The sequence below is a fragment of the Lepisma saccharinum genome, chromosome 30, assembly GCF_977018435.1.
Source record: "Lepisma saccharinum chromosome 30, izLepSacc3.1, whole genome shotgun sequence".
NCBI classification, from domain to species: Eukaryota; Metazoa; Arthropoda; class Insecta; order Zygentoma; family Lepismatidae; genus Lepisma; species Lepisma saccharinum.
The window spans coordinates 14,900,545-14,917,615 of NC_139258.1; the positions used below are offsets into that span (position 1 = coordinate 14,900,545).

A 17,071-nucleotide genomic window follows, 5' to 3' on the forward strand; every position below is an offset into this window, starting at 1 on the left:
TTATCTTCTGATCGGCCATTCACCACCGTTTTGGTGTCTGATCCTGGTTCATGATACTGATGCTTCGACTTCAGGCATTTGTTTTTGAATAGAAAAAGAAGAAAGTGATATCGAGGGTGTACAATGTTGATAATTCGTTAACTGTGTAACTGACAAAATAATAATAATTTGTGGCTCTGTGGTGCAATGTCGTAATGTTTCTAAATACTTTCTACCCCAGAACACAAAACATATATAAATGTCATATATTGCATGCAAGTGCAAGGTGAATTAGAACAACAACGTTATGATATTGCTTCATCATAATAATAATAAAAAAAGGTAAAGTGCTCCCCATGTACGCCATGAAGGCATATAGGGGGTGTGGGGCTAATGCCCCACACTTTCTTGATCCGGTCGTGAGTGGGGATGATGTGGTCAGCATCATGCCCCTGACTGCCTTTATCCCCCAGGGTTTCCCCCAGGTACCCATGTTATTCGATGCTAGGTGGGCGCTGGGGCCGCTTCCACCATTAGAAAAGTTCCCAGATATTGCTACATGGTGTTGGAAATATGATTGTATAAATTTACGAAAATACATGTTACTGGCTATTTACATGGCATGACAATATAAATATATAAGAATTATGAAATGAAAAATTCCAATACTTAACCAAAGACATCAGTAGCATCAAAATCGAATGCATTTCGTAAGGCATTCAAGTCCCGTAGAAGAAGGTTTTATGCTTTCTCCTTCTCCTTTTGCATTGTGCCATCAGTTCTTTTTTAATATTATTATATTTCTACACTCTACTACATCCTTGTACTCATCGACAAGGTTGATTAATACATATCTCAAATTCAGAGAAGTTTGCACCCCGAATTACTTTCTTCTCCTACATGTTGATAGTTTAACACATCACACTACTCTATGCGGTCTTTGATTGTAATTTGTTTTAGCCAACCAATCAGGTATAGCCTTACAAATTAATCTCTGATCAGTTGAACGGAATCTCGTGAACGTCGTTTTTCGTTGGTGCAATGCAAATCTTTAAACCAAGTTCATTTAGAGTGGATTAAAATTGATCTCGTTCATCTGAACTTCGAAATAGTCGGCGTTGGTGCACGCGGCCATGTGTATGTTTGTCGATTGTCTTTTTCATCATCATATCACCATTTGCTCTTCTCTCTGAAAGAGGAAATCACCATTTAATCTCTCTGAAAGAGGAAATCATCATTTATTCTTCTCTGAAAGAGGAAATCACCATTTGTTCTCTCTGAAAGAGGAAATCACCATTTGCTCTTCTCTCTGAAAGAGGAAATCACCATTTGCTCTTCTCTCTGAAAGAGGAAATCACCATTTGCTCTTCTCTCTGAAAGAGGAAATCACCATTCGTTCTTCTCTCTGAAAGAGGAAATCATCATTTGTTCTTCTCTGAAAGAGGAAATCATCATTTGTTCTTCTCTGAAAGAGGAAATCACCATTTGTTCTCTCTGAAAGAGGAAATCACCATTTGTTCTCTCTGAAAGAGGAAATCACCATTTGCTCTTCTCTCTGAAAGAGGAAATCACCATTTGCTCTTCTCTCTGAAAGAGGAAATCACCATTTGCTCTTCTCTCTGAAAGAGGAAATCACCATTCGTTCTTCTCTCTGAAAGAGGAAGTCACCATTTGTTCTTCTCTCTGAAAGAGGAAATCACCATTTGTTCTTCTCTCTGAAAGAGGAAATCATCATTTGTTCTTCTCTGAAAGAGGAAATCATCATCTGTTCTTCTCTGAAAGAGGAAATCACCATTTGTTCTTCTCTGAAAGAGGAAATCACCATTTGTTCTTCTCTGAAAGAGGAAATCACCATTTGTTCTTCTCTCTGAAAGAGGAAATCATCATTTGTTCTTCTCTCTGAAAGAGGAAAGTGGCAGAAAAACAAAGAGAAATCAAGCGTTTGGGATTGAAATAGAGTTTTCCGTTGTGTTTGGTCCATCACAATTAACTCCAATGGGTAAAGGGGGCATAAGGGGTAACCCTTCCATGTAGTACACCCAATTGTCAACCATGCTTCCATGTTGTACACCCTGAACTGCATTTTGCAGACTAACGACTCTCTAGCATCTGGTCCTACAGCCAGTGTAATCCTCTGTAAGTTTGTATGTGTGCTGTTTGCCTCTTTGCAGCCTCAGCTTTTAACCGAAGTAAGAATATTTTAGTTCTCAGACGTTACAGTTGTGTTATTAGTTAAGGTGCTGGATACTATATAATGTGACTGGTGCAAAATAGCCTAAGGGCTGACGCACCCAAACTTTTGAAACAACCAGGATACAGGACAATAACTGTTGAAATGTACATGAATGTCAAATTCAATTTTTATAATTGGCCTCCCCGATGGCAAAGTGGTAATTGTAATCAAGGGGTCCCAGGTTCGATACCCGGTGGAAGCACATAGTGGCTATGATTCCGCTTTAAACTGTAGGTCGAGTTACAATTATTCTTTCTGTGCCTAAGGTGGACTTTTAAACAAACACAATCAAATTTTAACTTTTATAATTAACACTAGCTGATTACCTGGTGTTGCCGGTATATTTATTTGTCCCAATCTTCTATTAGACAGGAAAATAATGAATTCTAACTATAGTGTATAGTGTAACTAATTTTATTTACAGATATTTAAAAGTATAAGAACAGTATACAAATTATAAAGTAATATCTTTTACAAATTCACTATAATATTAATTTAACTCAAAACTTGTTTATAAAGAACATTTTTAGTTTCACCTCCAGGACCAAGAATAAATGAATTAAACGGCATTTGGAGTGTCACTATTCATCTTAGCGACCCCGAAAGCTATATATTCCACACTAATATCTGTCGTTTTCGATTATTTTTACATTTCACCCCCTTCCCACCCTCACCCTTAGGGGTGCCAGGGGTGTCTTACCCTCACAGTATTTCTTTCCAAATTGTAAGTGATATGTGTACTAAGTTTGGTTGAAATTGCTCCAGGCGTTCGAGAGTTATGCCGGAACAAACATACATACGAGGTGTGTTAAAAAAAAGACCAAACTTTTTTAATAGCGTGCCAACGGTTGCAGATGGCATGATCGGACTACCGTGCGCACTTAGCGGCATATCTTGGTAAGAGATCGCCTTTTACTGGGTTCCGATGTATGCGTTAGTTGTTGAGTAGCAGACGATTGAGTGAGGTCATGCACAAGTGGCTCGTCGATTAGTGAAACAATGAAAGAGTTGGAGGAACAACGTGCTTTTACGGAAACATTTCAAATGCTTCACCAAGCATACAGGGATGACTGCATGAGCCGAACGCAGTGCCATGATTGGTTTAAGCACTTTAAGGAGGGCAGGAGTTCGATTCCCGAAGATCGAAGGGCTGGGCGACCTTCACGTCAATAGACGACCAAAATGTTGAGATTGTTCGCATCGTGATTCGTGAAAATCGTCCTTTAACTGTCCATGAGGTTGCTGAAGAAGTTGGCAAAAGTGTAGGATCCTGCCATAAAATCCTGACTGAAAAACTTGACATGCATTGCATCAGTGCAAAATTCGTTCCACGTTTGTTGACAGATGACCAGAAGCAGAATAGAGTTCAAATCGGTCACGAATTGTTTGCAAATGCAAATGCTGATGAAAACTTTCTCAAGAACATCATAACAGGAGGTGAGACATGGGTTTACGGATATGATGTGGAAACAAAGAGGCAGTGTTTGGGGAGGTGAGTTGGGAGGGGTCTCCTTGACCAAAGAAAGCGTGGATGAGTCGGTCAAAAATCAAGGTGATGATGGTTGTGTTTTTTGATTGGAAAGGCATTGTGCACCATGAATTTGTACCACCTGGTCAGACGGTAAAGAAGGAAGTCTACCAGAGAATTCTAACACGATTGAGAGATGCTGTGTGTAGAAAGAGGCCTGAACTGTGAAGGAATCAGTCGTGGATGTTGCATCATGACAACACTCCACCACACACATTGCTCCTTGTCACAAGTTATTTGGTAAAAAATCCCACTTCTGTTGTCCCCCACACACCCTATTCTCCGGACTTGTCCCCTGCAGACTTTTTTCTCTTTCCCAAATTAAAAATCACTTTGAAAGGACGCGGTGGCTCAGTCGGTAACGCGTCTGACTACCATGCTCAAGGTCCCGGGTTCGATCCCCGGCCGGTTCAAATCCGGGAACTTTTCTAACGGTGAAAGCGGCCCCGGCGCCCACCCAGCGTCGAATAACATGGGTACCTGGGGGAAACCCTGGGGGGTAAAGGCGGTTAGGGGCGTGATGCTGATCACATCACCCCCACTCACGACCGGATCAAGAAAGTGTGGGGCGTTACCCCCACACCCCTTATACGCCTTCATGGCATGGTGCTATGCACAGGGGAACACTTTACTTTACTTTACTTTTGAAAGGACGGTGTTTCCATACCATCAAGGAAATTCAGGAAAATGCAACGAGACTACTGCGCGCCATTGAAGAAAGTGCGTTCCAGCAGGCATTCCAAAATTGGAAGAAATGATGCCAACAGTGTATTGACCCTGGGAAGGAGTGCTTTGAAGGGGATAGTGGTTGAAAGTGTGTGTCATGAGCAATAAAGCAAGAACAGCAAAAGTTCAGTCTTTTTTTGAACACACCTCGTATATACACACATACATCAATTTTTATATATATAGATTATGAAGTAGTAACACTCATGGAATTGTCTTCATCCCTTTGATAGGAACATTTTGCCTGCGGTTTTAGAGCAACAGCCAAACTATCTGGTCATCTCTTCAATGCAGACACCCAAAAAGCTCCTGTTGTGAGTATTAATCCACATCAAGGCAACTATATGGCACTCTGCATACCTCTCGCACCCAGCACCAATTGTATTTTTTGTTTTGTGATTTGTCGAATGCCCATCATTTTAAGAGCACATATTTATCTTGAAGAGTTTGCATGTAAAATACATTGTTGTATACCATCATTCATGTACACAGTCTGGTGCACTTATCTTGATCCTCATTAGAATATAAATAAGTGCCCTTTTCAGCAAATTCCTGTAATTTTGTTTAAACATGCCAAATGTGTATGTGTGTGTGTGTTTTTTTAATGATTTTAAAGTGGAGATCAACAAGAACAATTAACACTGCAAAAAAGGGGAGATTCTGAATTTTGACCCCTTTTTAAATTAACAGAATTGATTTTCTAATAAATGTACATGATTGCGAGACATTATTTGCTGCAGTTTGAATTATATACTCTAGAAAGCATAACAGTATTGCATTAGAGTTTTTGGATATATAGGAAACCGCTAGAAGCTTTATAATGTAGATGTTTATGTACCAGATAGCATCAAAATAGGAAAATGTCTTTGTGTTTGTGTTTTTAGCCTTGAAATTTTAGGTGCATTTGAAAACATGGAATTATTAAGTAGCTACCCTATAAAAACATTTCAAAATTCAGGGAACAGATTTTGTATTGTAGTTGCCAGGTTAGAAAGTGAAATAACACCAATTTTTTTTTTAAAAAAAATGGCATCTTGCTTGGAGATATTTAACATAATAAATGATCTTATATGTTCTGTTCATTTACTTTCAGCAATGGTGAATAAACCTGATTCATTTGACTGCATATTTGAGGAGCTATTTTTTATTATGTTAAATCATTATAGGGTGCCCTGGAAAGTTATTTTCTAAAATCTGGAATAGTCGGGGAATTTATGGTATAATGAACCCTGTATGTTGCAGTTTTCAGTATGTGTTGGCATGTCAGTTCTTAACAATAAACATGAAATACATTTTGTTTTGGTTTCAGTACCACATCCAATGACAGTTACGACCCTTATGCGTTTGCCGAACGTCAAATGATGGAGCTACTAGGCCTTGGCGACTTCCACCCATCGCCCAAACAACCTACGGTCCTCGAGACCTCCCCAACCTCTGCCTTTTCCAAGTACAAGTCCTCAAAGGACAAAAGGCCAGAATCGCCAACCAAGCAGTTGATGATATCGGGGGTGTCCACATTCACAAATCCTTGCCAGGTACTTCACGGTGACGTCAACAGGAACATTGATAACAAAGATGACGACGATGATAGCCTTACTCTGAGTTTGAATAACTTGACGATTTGTAATCCCATTAGCGTAAAGCCACAACGTAAAAAGCCTATTAACTGTGAAATTAACTTAGATAACCAGCTCAATGAGACAGATCCGTTTTTATCGGTGAATCGAATTCCTCTTGGAAAGAAAAATTCCTATCCTGCCTTTTCCCATTCCAGCCCTACCAAACCAACCGTCCAGAGATCCTTTTCCCTTGTTGATGCCAAGCCTGCTGTCGTCAGGAGGGAGGAGAGGAGAAAGCCAGAGGACTGGAAGCAGATGATGAACCATGCATCAAATTCCGATGAAGAAGCATCGTCTCCAGACAGTGCAGCAAATCGAAGATTATCTGGTGGTAAGCCAAGTGGGGACTCTGCATACAGCAGGTAATGGAAGTGTTAGCTTTAATACAGGTATATTAATTTACATGTAATCTATGTTAATCAGAGCCCTGCAGATCGGACAGTTTCACTTACTACGCCTGCCTGGTTGGGAAGCAGAGCTTTTCCCCTTCTATCGCCTAGCAAGTAAGAACTGTGTGCTTCAAGCATCGAAAGCTCACCGGTAAGTGGCAGGCCTTGCAAACTTCCAAAGACCCAACTATCTTATCTACATCGAACTCTCATTCCAGCTGCACAAGTCATGCAGTCACTGTTGCAAACTTGTAGATTCTAAACTGTTCAAGGAGCACTTGAAATGTTCATCACGTATAATCAATTTGAAATTGCAGAGATTTCTTCCATGGTAGAAAACATTTGTATTACTGACACCTGTAATGGAGTATGAAGCAAGTTATGCAAAGAGCGCCATCGTAAATACATTTTTGAAATATTGTATGGCTGGTGGTTGTTCTACAGTAAACTATTTTTCAAGCAACTTTGAAAAATTTTGCTACAGATTTTCTCTCTGATGTAATTTTGCCAATTCAATATCCTAATTAGTTGCCCTCCCTTTTTTGAAAAGTTATACTATTCGTGACTTCCTTAGTGTTGTTATGCCCTCTACAGCATGAATATAGCTTCTTTTGTTTTTGTAAATTTCATTCTGAAGAGAATTTTATCCTCAATTTAGGTTCAATGTAGTACTTTTACCATTGCATTTCTGACATCACATGATGCTGAACACTAGGGATTGGCCGATATGAAATTTTGGCCGATACTGATAAAGTACCGATATTAAATTTACCGATACCGATCCGATATAAAATTAGATGTGGTCCTTGAAGAACCTGAAAGGTTCATTGACCTCCTTAATAAATTGTTTCAATGTGACTGCAGTGCAAGAGAAGTTGCATATTTAGACATTTACTTTTTTAGAAATTAGAGCATGGAAATTATTCATAAAAATTACTACAAAATGGCAGAATTTTGCACTAATTTATCAGATATTTATTGATGTATCGGATTGGTAAAATAATCAGTAATTTTACCGATACACTGATATGCCTATATCGGCCGATACTGATAGAGTACCGATTAATCGGTCCCATCCATACTGAACACTAAAACACAGGGATACATAAATTAAATCATAAAATCAGTATTTACGTTACGAGGGTCACTATTTATATTTTGAGCATTGGCAACACTGATTGAAGTTAGGCGCGATTTGACGTTTGCACGGCATTATTGACCATAACGTACTTCAAATGTTTTGTCAATAGCTTCATTTGTGTTGTTTATGTTGTCTTGGAGATTGCGCGACAACAATAAAATGGAATTAACTCATGAACATTTTCGTGCGATGATTTTTTACGATTTTCGACGTGGATTATCAAGACGAGTGCATCGATCAACTTACTTCCACATTTGGCGATGAAGCCCCATCCTTTGCCACTGTGAAACGCTGGTATAACGAATTTAATCGTGGCCGCCATTCGCTCACCGACGAGATTCGCGAAGGTCGTCCAAAATCAGTTGTTCAAGAAAACATTGATGCTGTGCAAAACCTAATACTGCAAGATCGTCATGTGACATACTGTGAGATTGAGGCAACCATAGGCATTAGTTCCACGAGCATATATAAAATATTAAAGAGGAAGGTATGACTTGATGTATCGTGAAGTAAACTGCTTGGGCTTCCAAAAGAAGAAATGGAAAACAATGTGGATGATAGAAGACGAGGAAGGATGTGAAATCACAGACAAAAAAGGAATATCGAATGTGTGGGGAAAGTACGTTGAAGAGCTCTACCAGAAAGAGAATCGCCCAGACAGTCTGAATGTAGAAAATGAAGACGATGTGCCTGACGATGAGAAAGGATACTATATCCTGAATGAAGAATTTGAGCAAGCACTCAAAGAAATGAGGAATGGGAAAGCAACGGGCACTGATGAAATTCCTGTTGAACTTATCAAATGCCTGGGAGATGGAAAAAGAGAGATACTGCACTTATGCAATGAAATCTATGAGAAAGGGGATTGGCCACAAGATTTCACTGAGACTGTTTTGGTACCTCTGCAGAAGAAAAGCAATGCCAGAAAATGTTCTGAGTACAAGACAATCAGTTTGATATCTCACTCGGCAAAAATTCTTCTAAGAATTCTGAACAGACGCCTATACTCGAAGGTCAGTGGCGAGTTAGAGGAAGAACAGTTTGGTTTCAGGAAAGGAAGAGGTACAAGGGATGCAATTGGTTTACTGAGGACCATTGGGGAAAGATATTTAGAGAAAGGAAAGGAGGTGTTTGTAGTATTTGTAGACCTGGAGAAAGCCTTTGATAGAGTGAATTGGGTTAAACTTTTAGAAATTCTGAAGAAAATTGGTGTAGATTGGAAAGAGAGAAGACTTCTAAGCAACTTATACATGAATCAACGAGTTAAAGTGAGAACAGGAGACGAAATGACAGAAGGCTGTGAAATTGGAAGAGGAGTACGACAAGGATGCTGCCTATCGCCTACTTTGTTTAATATTTATTTAGAAGATATAGTGAAAACTTGTTTCCAGGGCACAGGAGGTGTCAAATTAGGAGGAAGAAGAATAAACTGCATAAGATTTGCTGATGACATGGCATTATTCGCTGAGGATGAAATAACCATAAATAGTATGTTAGAAGAGTTAAACAGCAGCTGTGAGCAGTATGGGATGAAGATTAATGTAAAGAAGACAAAGGCAATGGTTATAGGACGGAAACCAAGGAATATTAATGTGAGAGCAAACAGTGAAAGAATCCAGCAAGTGGATAGCTTCAAGTACCTCGGATGCACTATAAGCAGTGACATGAGCTGCAACCAAGAAGTGAAAATGAGAATCGCAATAGCAAAAGAAGCTTTCAATAGAAGAAAAAATGTTTTTTGTGGACCCATGGACATAGGTCTAAGGAAGAGATTAGTGAAATGTTTTGTGTGGAGTGTAGCACTATATGGTGCAGAAACCTGGACGTTGAGAAGAAATGAAGAGAAACGACTCGAAGCTTTTGAAATGTGGACATGGCGAAAAATGGAGCGTGTAAAATGGACAGACAAGGTAAGAAACGAAGCCGTACTGAAAAGAGTTGGTGAAAAAAGATCTATACTGGAGACCATCAAGAAGAGGAAAATAAACTGGTTAGGACACTGTCTAAGAAGAAACTGCCTGCTAAGAGATGCCTTGGAGGGAATGGTTGAAGGAAGAAAAGTCCGTGGAAGAAAGAGATATCAGCTTATGGATGATATTAAATTAACTGGGTCGTATGCTATTACGAAGCGTAAGGCAGAGAACAGGGAAAGCTGGAGATTGCAGTGAAAAACCTGCCAAATAGGCAGAAAACAATGAATGAATGAATGAATGAATGATCATTTAGCTGTGAGAAAGGTATGTTCTCGTTGGAACCCACACAATTTGACAAAAACTCAAAAAGACGCTCGCGTCAATTGGTGCAAACAAATGCTCAATAAATACAATCGTGGTGCTTCAAAAGACTTATATAAGATTGTAACAGGTGACGAATCATGGATATATGCATATGAGCCGGAACGTAAACAGCAGTCGACTGTATGGGTGTTTCAAGATGAACCCAATCCAACAAAAGTTGTTCGCGCTCGAAGCACATCGAAACAAATGGTCGCCTGTTATTACGGGAAAACTGGTCATGTGGCAACTGTGCCTTTAGAGGAACATAGAACGGTCAACTCTGAATGGTACACAACAATTTGTTTGCCAGAGGTCTTCGGTCAAATACGGAAAACAAACAAACGCCGTCGGATCATTCTTCATCAAGACAATGCCAGCTGTCACACATCTCGTCTAACAACCGACTTTATGAACAGTCAAAAAATCGAATTGATGGGTCATCCGCCGTACAGTCCTGATTTGGCACCCAATGACTTCTTCTTGTTCCCGAATGTCAAGAATAAATTGCGTGGACAACGATTTTCGTCGGCAGAAGATGCCATTGATGCGTTCAAAAACCATATTATGGAGGTGTCTCAAGAAGATTGGAAAAACTGCTTTGACAAATGGTTCGAACGAATGCAAATTCCACCGACGAGAATCGTTGTTCACGCAATTTTTGATTTTATTAGTCCTGTATAAGACGCCATTTTTGAGTACATAAGAATACGAAAGTTTTTCTAGTTTAGGATTACTAGCTTTATCTTTGTTTTCTAAAACGTCAATAATGTCTCTTAAATATGGGTCTTTACGTTGTTCTGAGCTAATATCAAAATCTGCTGCTTGTGCATGAAATACTTGATGAAAGAACAAGGCATCATCATCATTTTTCTTGTCAGGATTAGTCTTTTCAAGTGGTAAGCTTGCAAGTGAAAGTGCATCCGCAAGTTCATTTTTACTGGCGCTGACATGCCTTATTTCGAAATTCTGAAAATAAAGAGCTCTTCTTCCTAGAATAGAACTATGGTGTTTAGTTGAACGAAGATAGGATAATCCTTTGTTGTCTGTGAGAACCACAAAATGTTGATTCATAAGGAAAAATTTGAAAGTTTTCAAAACATAATATGCACCTGCAATTTCGAGGGAAAATGTGTCACAGCTTTTTTCTCTGTTTCTGTTAAGGCTCGTGAACAATAAGCACAAGGATGTAAATTTCCTTCTTCGTTGGGCTGTAACAACGCTCCGCCGATCCCAGCTCCGCTGGCATCAATGAATACATATGAGGGGCGCTTAGGGTCATAAGGGCGGAGGATAGGGGCGGAAGTGATCATTTGTTTCAGTGTTTCGAAACTTTTCTGGTGTTCATCAGTCCATTCAAACTTGACATTCTTTTTGAGAAGCTTGAATAAACATTCTGTGGGTCCTCCAAATCCTTGCACAAATCGTCGAATGACTTCGCGCGTTTGCCTTTCAGTTCCTTGTTTAACGGAAGTTACAAAGTTAGCGCATTCTTGGGATCGCCCGCTGGTCGGACAATTCCAGGAAATAAACAAGCGTGAATATTACCATGACGAGGTTTTCTCGGTTTAATAATCTCCATATCTCTACAGTGTATTGACCATAAAGGAGAATACTTCGAAAAACAATAAAGCAGTTTTCAATGCCAAATTCCTGTTTTTTCATTGTTAGGCTCAAAATATAAATAGTGAACCCTCGTACAAGAGGTTTTTGCATATTGTTATCTATTTCAACAAATCGTCATTTGCTCACCTTGTTGAGAGTTATCTAGTTCTACAGACTGCATTGATAGATACACGATGTAAAATAATTGTTATTTTATCGTGGGTGAAGAGAAAAACCTGGCAGGCATCGATATCTGGATTCTTGTTCAGGGAAGCTCGCTTGCACAGTGTCCAACCCCTGGCTTGACGTGTGTTGCATATTATTTTAGGCGCGAATCCTTGTGAATGGATCTCTTCTGGGTCTTCTGCAGGCCTCTGACGATAATTACTAGTGTGTGGATTCTTGCCTATTTGCCTTGTTTATTCGTTTGTAGTAAGAGAGAGGCTGAGAGAGAGAAAGAGAGAGGAATAATTGTGAGTGTCCTCTCGTGAGTTTCATCTAACCACCAATTATCATTAACATTGCGATTACCAAAAATAAGTAATAAATAATAAATTTACAGTTCATTTTTTCCATGCAGTTTTTGTTCGCGATTGATTTCGCCACCTGTCTGGTAGCTTCGTCAGGCATGTACTGGCTTGCTCCGCGCAACATGGTTCTTCCTTCTCGTACTCGTATGTACAGTGGTGCTAGTTGATGTGGACCTTTTTCTTCTGCTCCTTTAGTGTGGGTGTGGTACTTCCTTCTTTGGCCATGCATTGGGATTTTGGCACTGTGGGTTCCCAGTCCCATCCATTGGCGTGCCCAGGATTTTTGAAAGGGAGGGGTTATGTACACTTTTTCTGGTAGTCAGCCCACATTTTGCCATCTTTTCCTACCTTTAACGTTCCTTTTTTTAGGAATACTGGGCCAAAGGGGCGGGGGTTATAACCCCCACCAATCCCCCCTGGGCACGCCACTGGTCCCATCTTCTGCATCTGTGGGAAGGCGTTCACTTTCGTATGTGTGGGCAGATGATTATGGTGTTCGCATTCACTAGAATGAATGGTTGGATGAGGAATAAACTGTATTTGGTTAATTAATATATAATTTTACTTTAAAGTGAAAAGGCTTTATTTTTTAAATTTCTTTTGGGAGGTTTGGGCAAGCACTTACATTCCTGCAACACGTGTGTCTCTAAACTGTAAAATTTCTCTAAGAAATTAACTCATCAAGTACGTTTCCACAAACTTTGATTTAGAAAATCCAGATTTGTAGGTTGTTAATTGTGTCAGTCTCTTGCCTTCAAATTTATTTTTATGTAGTGCTGGCAGCATACATTTGAAGAAATTTTGTTAAATAAATCTGCTTATAAATTGTCAGTCTGGTACATGTGGAATTGCTCTATGTAACAAATGCCCTGTGTCACAAAGGCATGCAATAATTCCCATCCTTCTTTGCCTGTAGCCTGAACCGAAAGTCTCCGTATGCAGAACTGAACAAGGAAACCCAGCTTGAGGAGGACTTGGAGGCTCATCTAAGTTCCAGCGACTCTGAAGCATCCCTACCTTCCATCTGCTTGCAGAACGATTCGACCAGGGGCAGAGAGAAGAGCCCGTTCACGATGCCAAGCAGTCCCGTGAAGTTGCCGAAATTCTGTCACGAATGCGGAACCAAGTATCCCATACAGTTCGCGAAATTCTGCTGCGAGTGTGGGGTTCGTAGGCTCGTCTTGTGAGAGGTAACGAGAGCTTTATTATTAACTCTTGAGGTGCCGCAGAGCACCGTCTGTTACTAACACGTTGTTAACTTAAGACTGTACTAACAGTATTGACACTTGCAATATGTGATTTTTGGTCATGCTCGTTAGCTGTAGTTTTTTCACAAAGTGAAAATAATAAGTAGCCTTTTTATTGAAGTGCACTATTTGAACTTACATGTTGTAAGAAAGTACTTTACAAAAATCGTTTACAATTGTAACATTTTATTGTTCCAAAGTTTGTATTTTTAGACAATATCTTGAAAAATCTGTTCATCCTTTTGTATCTATAGGATATTTTTAGCATCCGTAATACATAATCCATCCATGTTTCCATCCAAACACATTGCTAAATCTGCCATGTGAAAGCACTGTAGAAAGATATTTTTATAACACAATTTATTGCCATTAGATGTTACGGTGTGTTTTTTAAAAAAAATACTAGTGTTTTTTACATATTTAACAAGCAAATGTAAATAACGAAGAATGTAGATAACGAGCAAGAATTAACTGCAATTATGTTTTAGATAATGTGTTGTTAGAACACATTTTTTACACAAGTTATTTTTAATAGTTTTTCACTTGTGTGTGTGTGTGAATCTTAGAAAAAAAAAGCATAAGCTGTTGTTTTTTTTTTTTCAATTTTTCTTCATTTTTAAAATTTTTGTTTGACAATAATTTCACAAATGTATACCATTGTTGACGTTGGTAGTGTTTGCACTTGGTTAATCAGTGCGTCACACATTTGGATTAGATCTTTGAGAGTTGTTTTCTCATTTTGTACTTTTTCTACATTTTTTAATAATACTGTAGGCTTTTTGCACTACAAGGCATTGTTATTCATTCCATGTTTTTTACGCATTTAAAAGAAAGACATTGGGTTGACCACCATCAACACTCATTCCAGATATTAAGAGACCAATTACAAGGGCACAATTTATTTCATACCATGAACCTTTTTCTGGCTAACATTTTGTGTACTTCATCCCCCCTTCTTTTTTCTTCTTCTTAAATTTACTGTGATGCTTAAAACACATTAGATCAATTCGTTTTGTCATATCAGTATTTCTTCTTGAAATTCGTACATTGTATGTGCTAAACCTGATGCTATATTCTCACAGTTTATACACCAATAATTGTTGTATTAATGAAGAGAAATGAATTGTAGAATTTGCTATAAATTTTTTCCAAGTGAATGAATTTCAGATTTGTTGCATTGATGTATAACATGCATAAATATCACTCACAAATATTTTTGTCTATAACAGTTGAATGCAATTTGTTACAGGAGTTCTGTAATTTCATTGGTCAGGTATCTTCCTTATATTTCACAAGAAAGAAAATAATGTTTGTGCTTGTAATATGGCATGGATGGAACTGAAAAGTTTTCATTTTCACATGTCGGTATTGTTCATGCTCGCAATAATGTGCCAGATGCTGAATATTGTACACATGTGGCCTTACCATGGCAATTTTCCCCCATATAAGCAAATAATATTTTTTTTGTGTGTGGCAGATGCTTGCATATGGTTGAAGAATTGACTAACACATGCAACCTTGAATTTTTGGTTTTTGATCACTTGATGATCAGGATTTTTAGATAAATAAATCCTGTACATTATTAATAATGCAAATTAATGATATGGTCTTTTTTAAAATTATTGATGACCGAAAATACACAACTTTTCTACAAAGTTATTTTAGTCTGTCTGTGATTGATGCATCTGTAATCGTCCCCCATTTGGCCGTACATTTTATCCAATGAATTAATATTGTATAAGGAACCTCTTGAATGAAATGGTTGAAATTTGTAATGGCTCGTAAATTTTCCCAGGTATTAGAGTTTTACCAAATATATTTGTATATTTATTAACTATGGGGATACTTATTGAATGCTCTAGCAATTGCTTGATTTACCAGTAAAATTGTTAGTAATTTGACAGAACCGATATTTCTATCAGTAGTCTCAAATTACGTACATAATTCTGCCATATTGTTTATTTTTCAGTAAATATGCAGGTATATTTTACTTATTTGTGTCTGTGTGTACTGGCAGATACTTTTCAGCATGTGGGTATTTTGCTGGGTGCGTAAAATAGCCATGCCACACTTTTGCAAATTATCTGTAATTCAAAATGTTCATTTATTTTGCACAGTATTGTATGAAAAATATGTATTTTGTGATTAAATGACAGCTATTTTTAATAGTGATATAAAGTGAGAATCTAGTAAATTGTTAGATATAAATGGAGTACAAGAAATGCATTTCAATACCACATTTCTTCAAATTCAAGATGCCATTGAATGCTTTTCTTAAATGTTGCATTTGAGGGGGAAAAATTACTTTCAATGCTGGTTATGACCGGTACTATGTTAGAACAATACCATGAAATGTTACATTTACATTGTTGTGACATTATTGTTACATTTACCATTAACAATACAGTAGAGCATCGATTATCCGAAACAATTTGGGAGGGCCATTAAATTAGGTGCACACAGGAGATGTGCTATGTAGATTTTCAGCGAAAAATGCAGGCTCGACCAGGACTCGAACCTGGGTCTCTGACAATCCATGCCATTGCTCTACCGTTGAGCTACTGTGTGTTTGGATAACTGATTTTTCGGATAACCGATAATTTACAAAAGAAGTTGTACCAGTGTCATAGGAGCAATATAAAACAAAGAAACAGTGATATTAAACACAAAACTGTATATATTTGGTATCACATGTCTTACAAATACGTACCTTACATAAAATAGTACAGTAAAGTAAGCCTACGGTTTAGGAAAAGAAGTCCAGAATTGTATTTTGCTTCAGAGCTGAGACTCGTTTTGTTGCCGCTAAATCTCGCACACATTTTATAGACAGCAATTGGACAGCATCACATTCTTCTTGTGGTTCTAACCACTTCATAGCCGTCTCAAGGCAGTGAAAAGCTTCTTCACTGGATGGTCCTTTTTCAACATGGTTGTCGTCGCTAGGCTCTTCCTTGTCGGTGCAAGAGTCGTCACTGGCAATGATTTCATCGTCCGTCAATACTTGATAGCCAGGGTCATCGACATCACATTCGAGCCAGTGTTGAATGTTTTTCTGGTCGCATTCTTCAAATCCTGAAGATTCTTTCATCAGCCCAGGCTGTTGTGATACAAATTGGCTGTTTGGTGGCTCTTCATGTGCAGTGATAGACTCATCTGATGGAAGAAGCTTATTCCAACCTTTTGCTAGTGTAGTGTCCGTGACAGTAGCCAAAGCTTCTGCTGCCATGTACACAGCATCCTTCAAGTTAATTTTGGTGCACACTTGCTGAATTGTTTTTTCATATTCTTCTCCGATCAGAACCATACGCAGCAAATGCCTTTCTGTAATAACGTTTGAAGCTTTCAATGAACCCCTGGTCCATAGGTTGGAGGACTGAAGTTACGTTCGGGAGGCAAAAAAACAACTTTCAGTTTTCTCTTTCCAGTGAAAGGTTTGAGCGATGACTTGGGGCGTTATCAATCAACAACAAAACATTTCCAGAATTCCCAGTTGTAAGCTGATGCTTTTGGACTTCAGGGATAAATGCAGTGTCATACCATTCTATAAAAATGCTTGTAACCATCCATGAATTCTTTTGGTTCTTGTAGGTGACCGGCAATTTTTTTATTCCCTTAAAGCGCCGCAGATTTTTAGACTTCCCTATGATTAGCAAAGGTAGCCTGTGCATTCCAGTAACATTTCCGCATACCATAGCAGTGATGCGTGGTTTGCTTGCCTTAAAACCAGGTATTGACATTTCATTCTTAGAAACTAGGGATTTTGTTGGCATTTTCTTCCAGTACAAACCAGTTTCATCT

General features: G+C 38.5%; 1 protein-coding gene across 1 annotated transcript in view; it reads left to right on the forward strand.

The window, feature by feature from the left end:
- LOC145981758 (uncharacterized) overlaps window positions 1–16,656 on the forward strand; it is a 38,107-nt gene extending 21,451 nt beyond the window's left edge. The window contains exons 7-8 of the mRNA XM_083115168.1: window positions 6,241–6,447; window positions 12,940–16,656. Of these exons, the coding sequence (XP_082971294.1) occupies window positions 6,241–6,447; window positions 12,940–13,210 (478 nt within the window). The 3' untranslated portion in view covers window positions 13,211–16,656. The remainder of the gene's footprint in view (window positions 1–6,240; window positions 6,448–12,939) is intronic.
- Window positions 16,657–17,071: the final 415 nt, after the last annotated feature.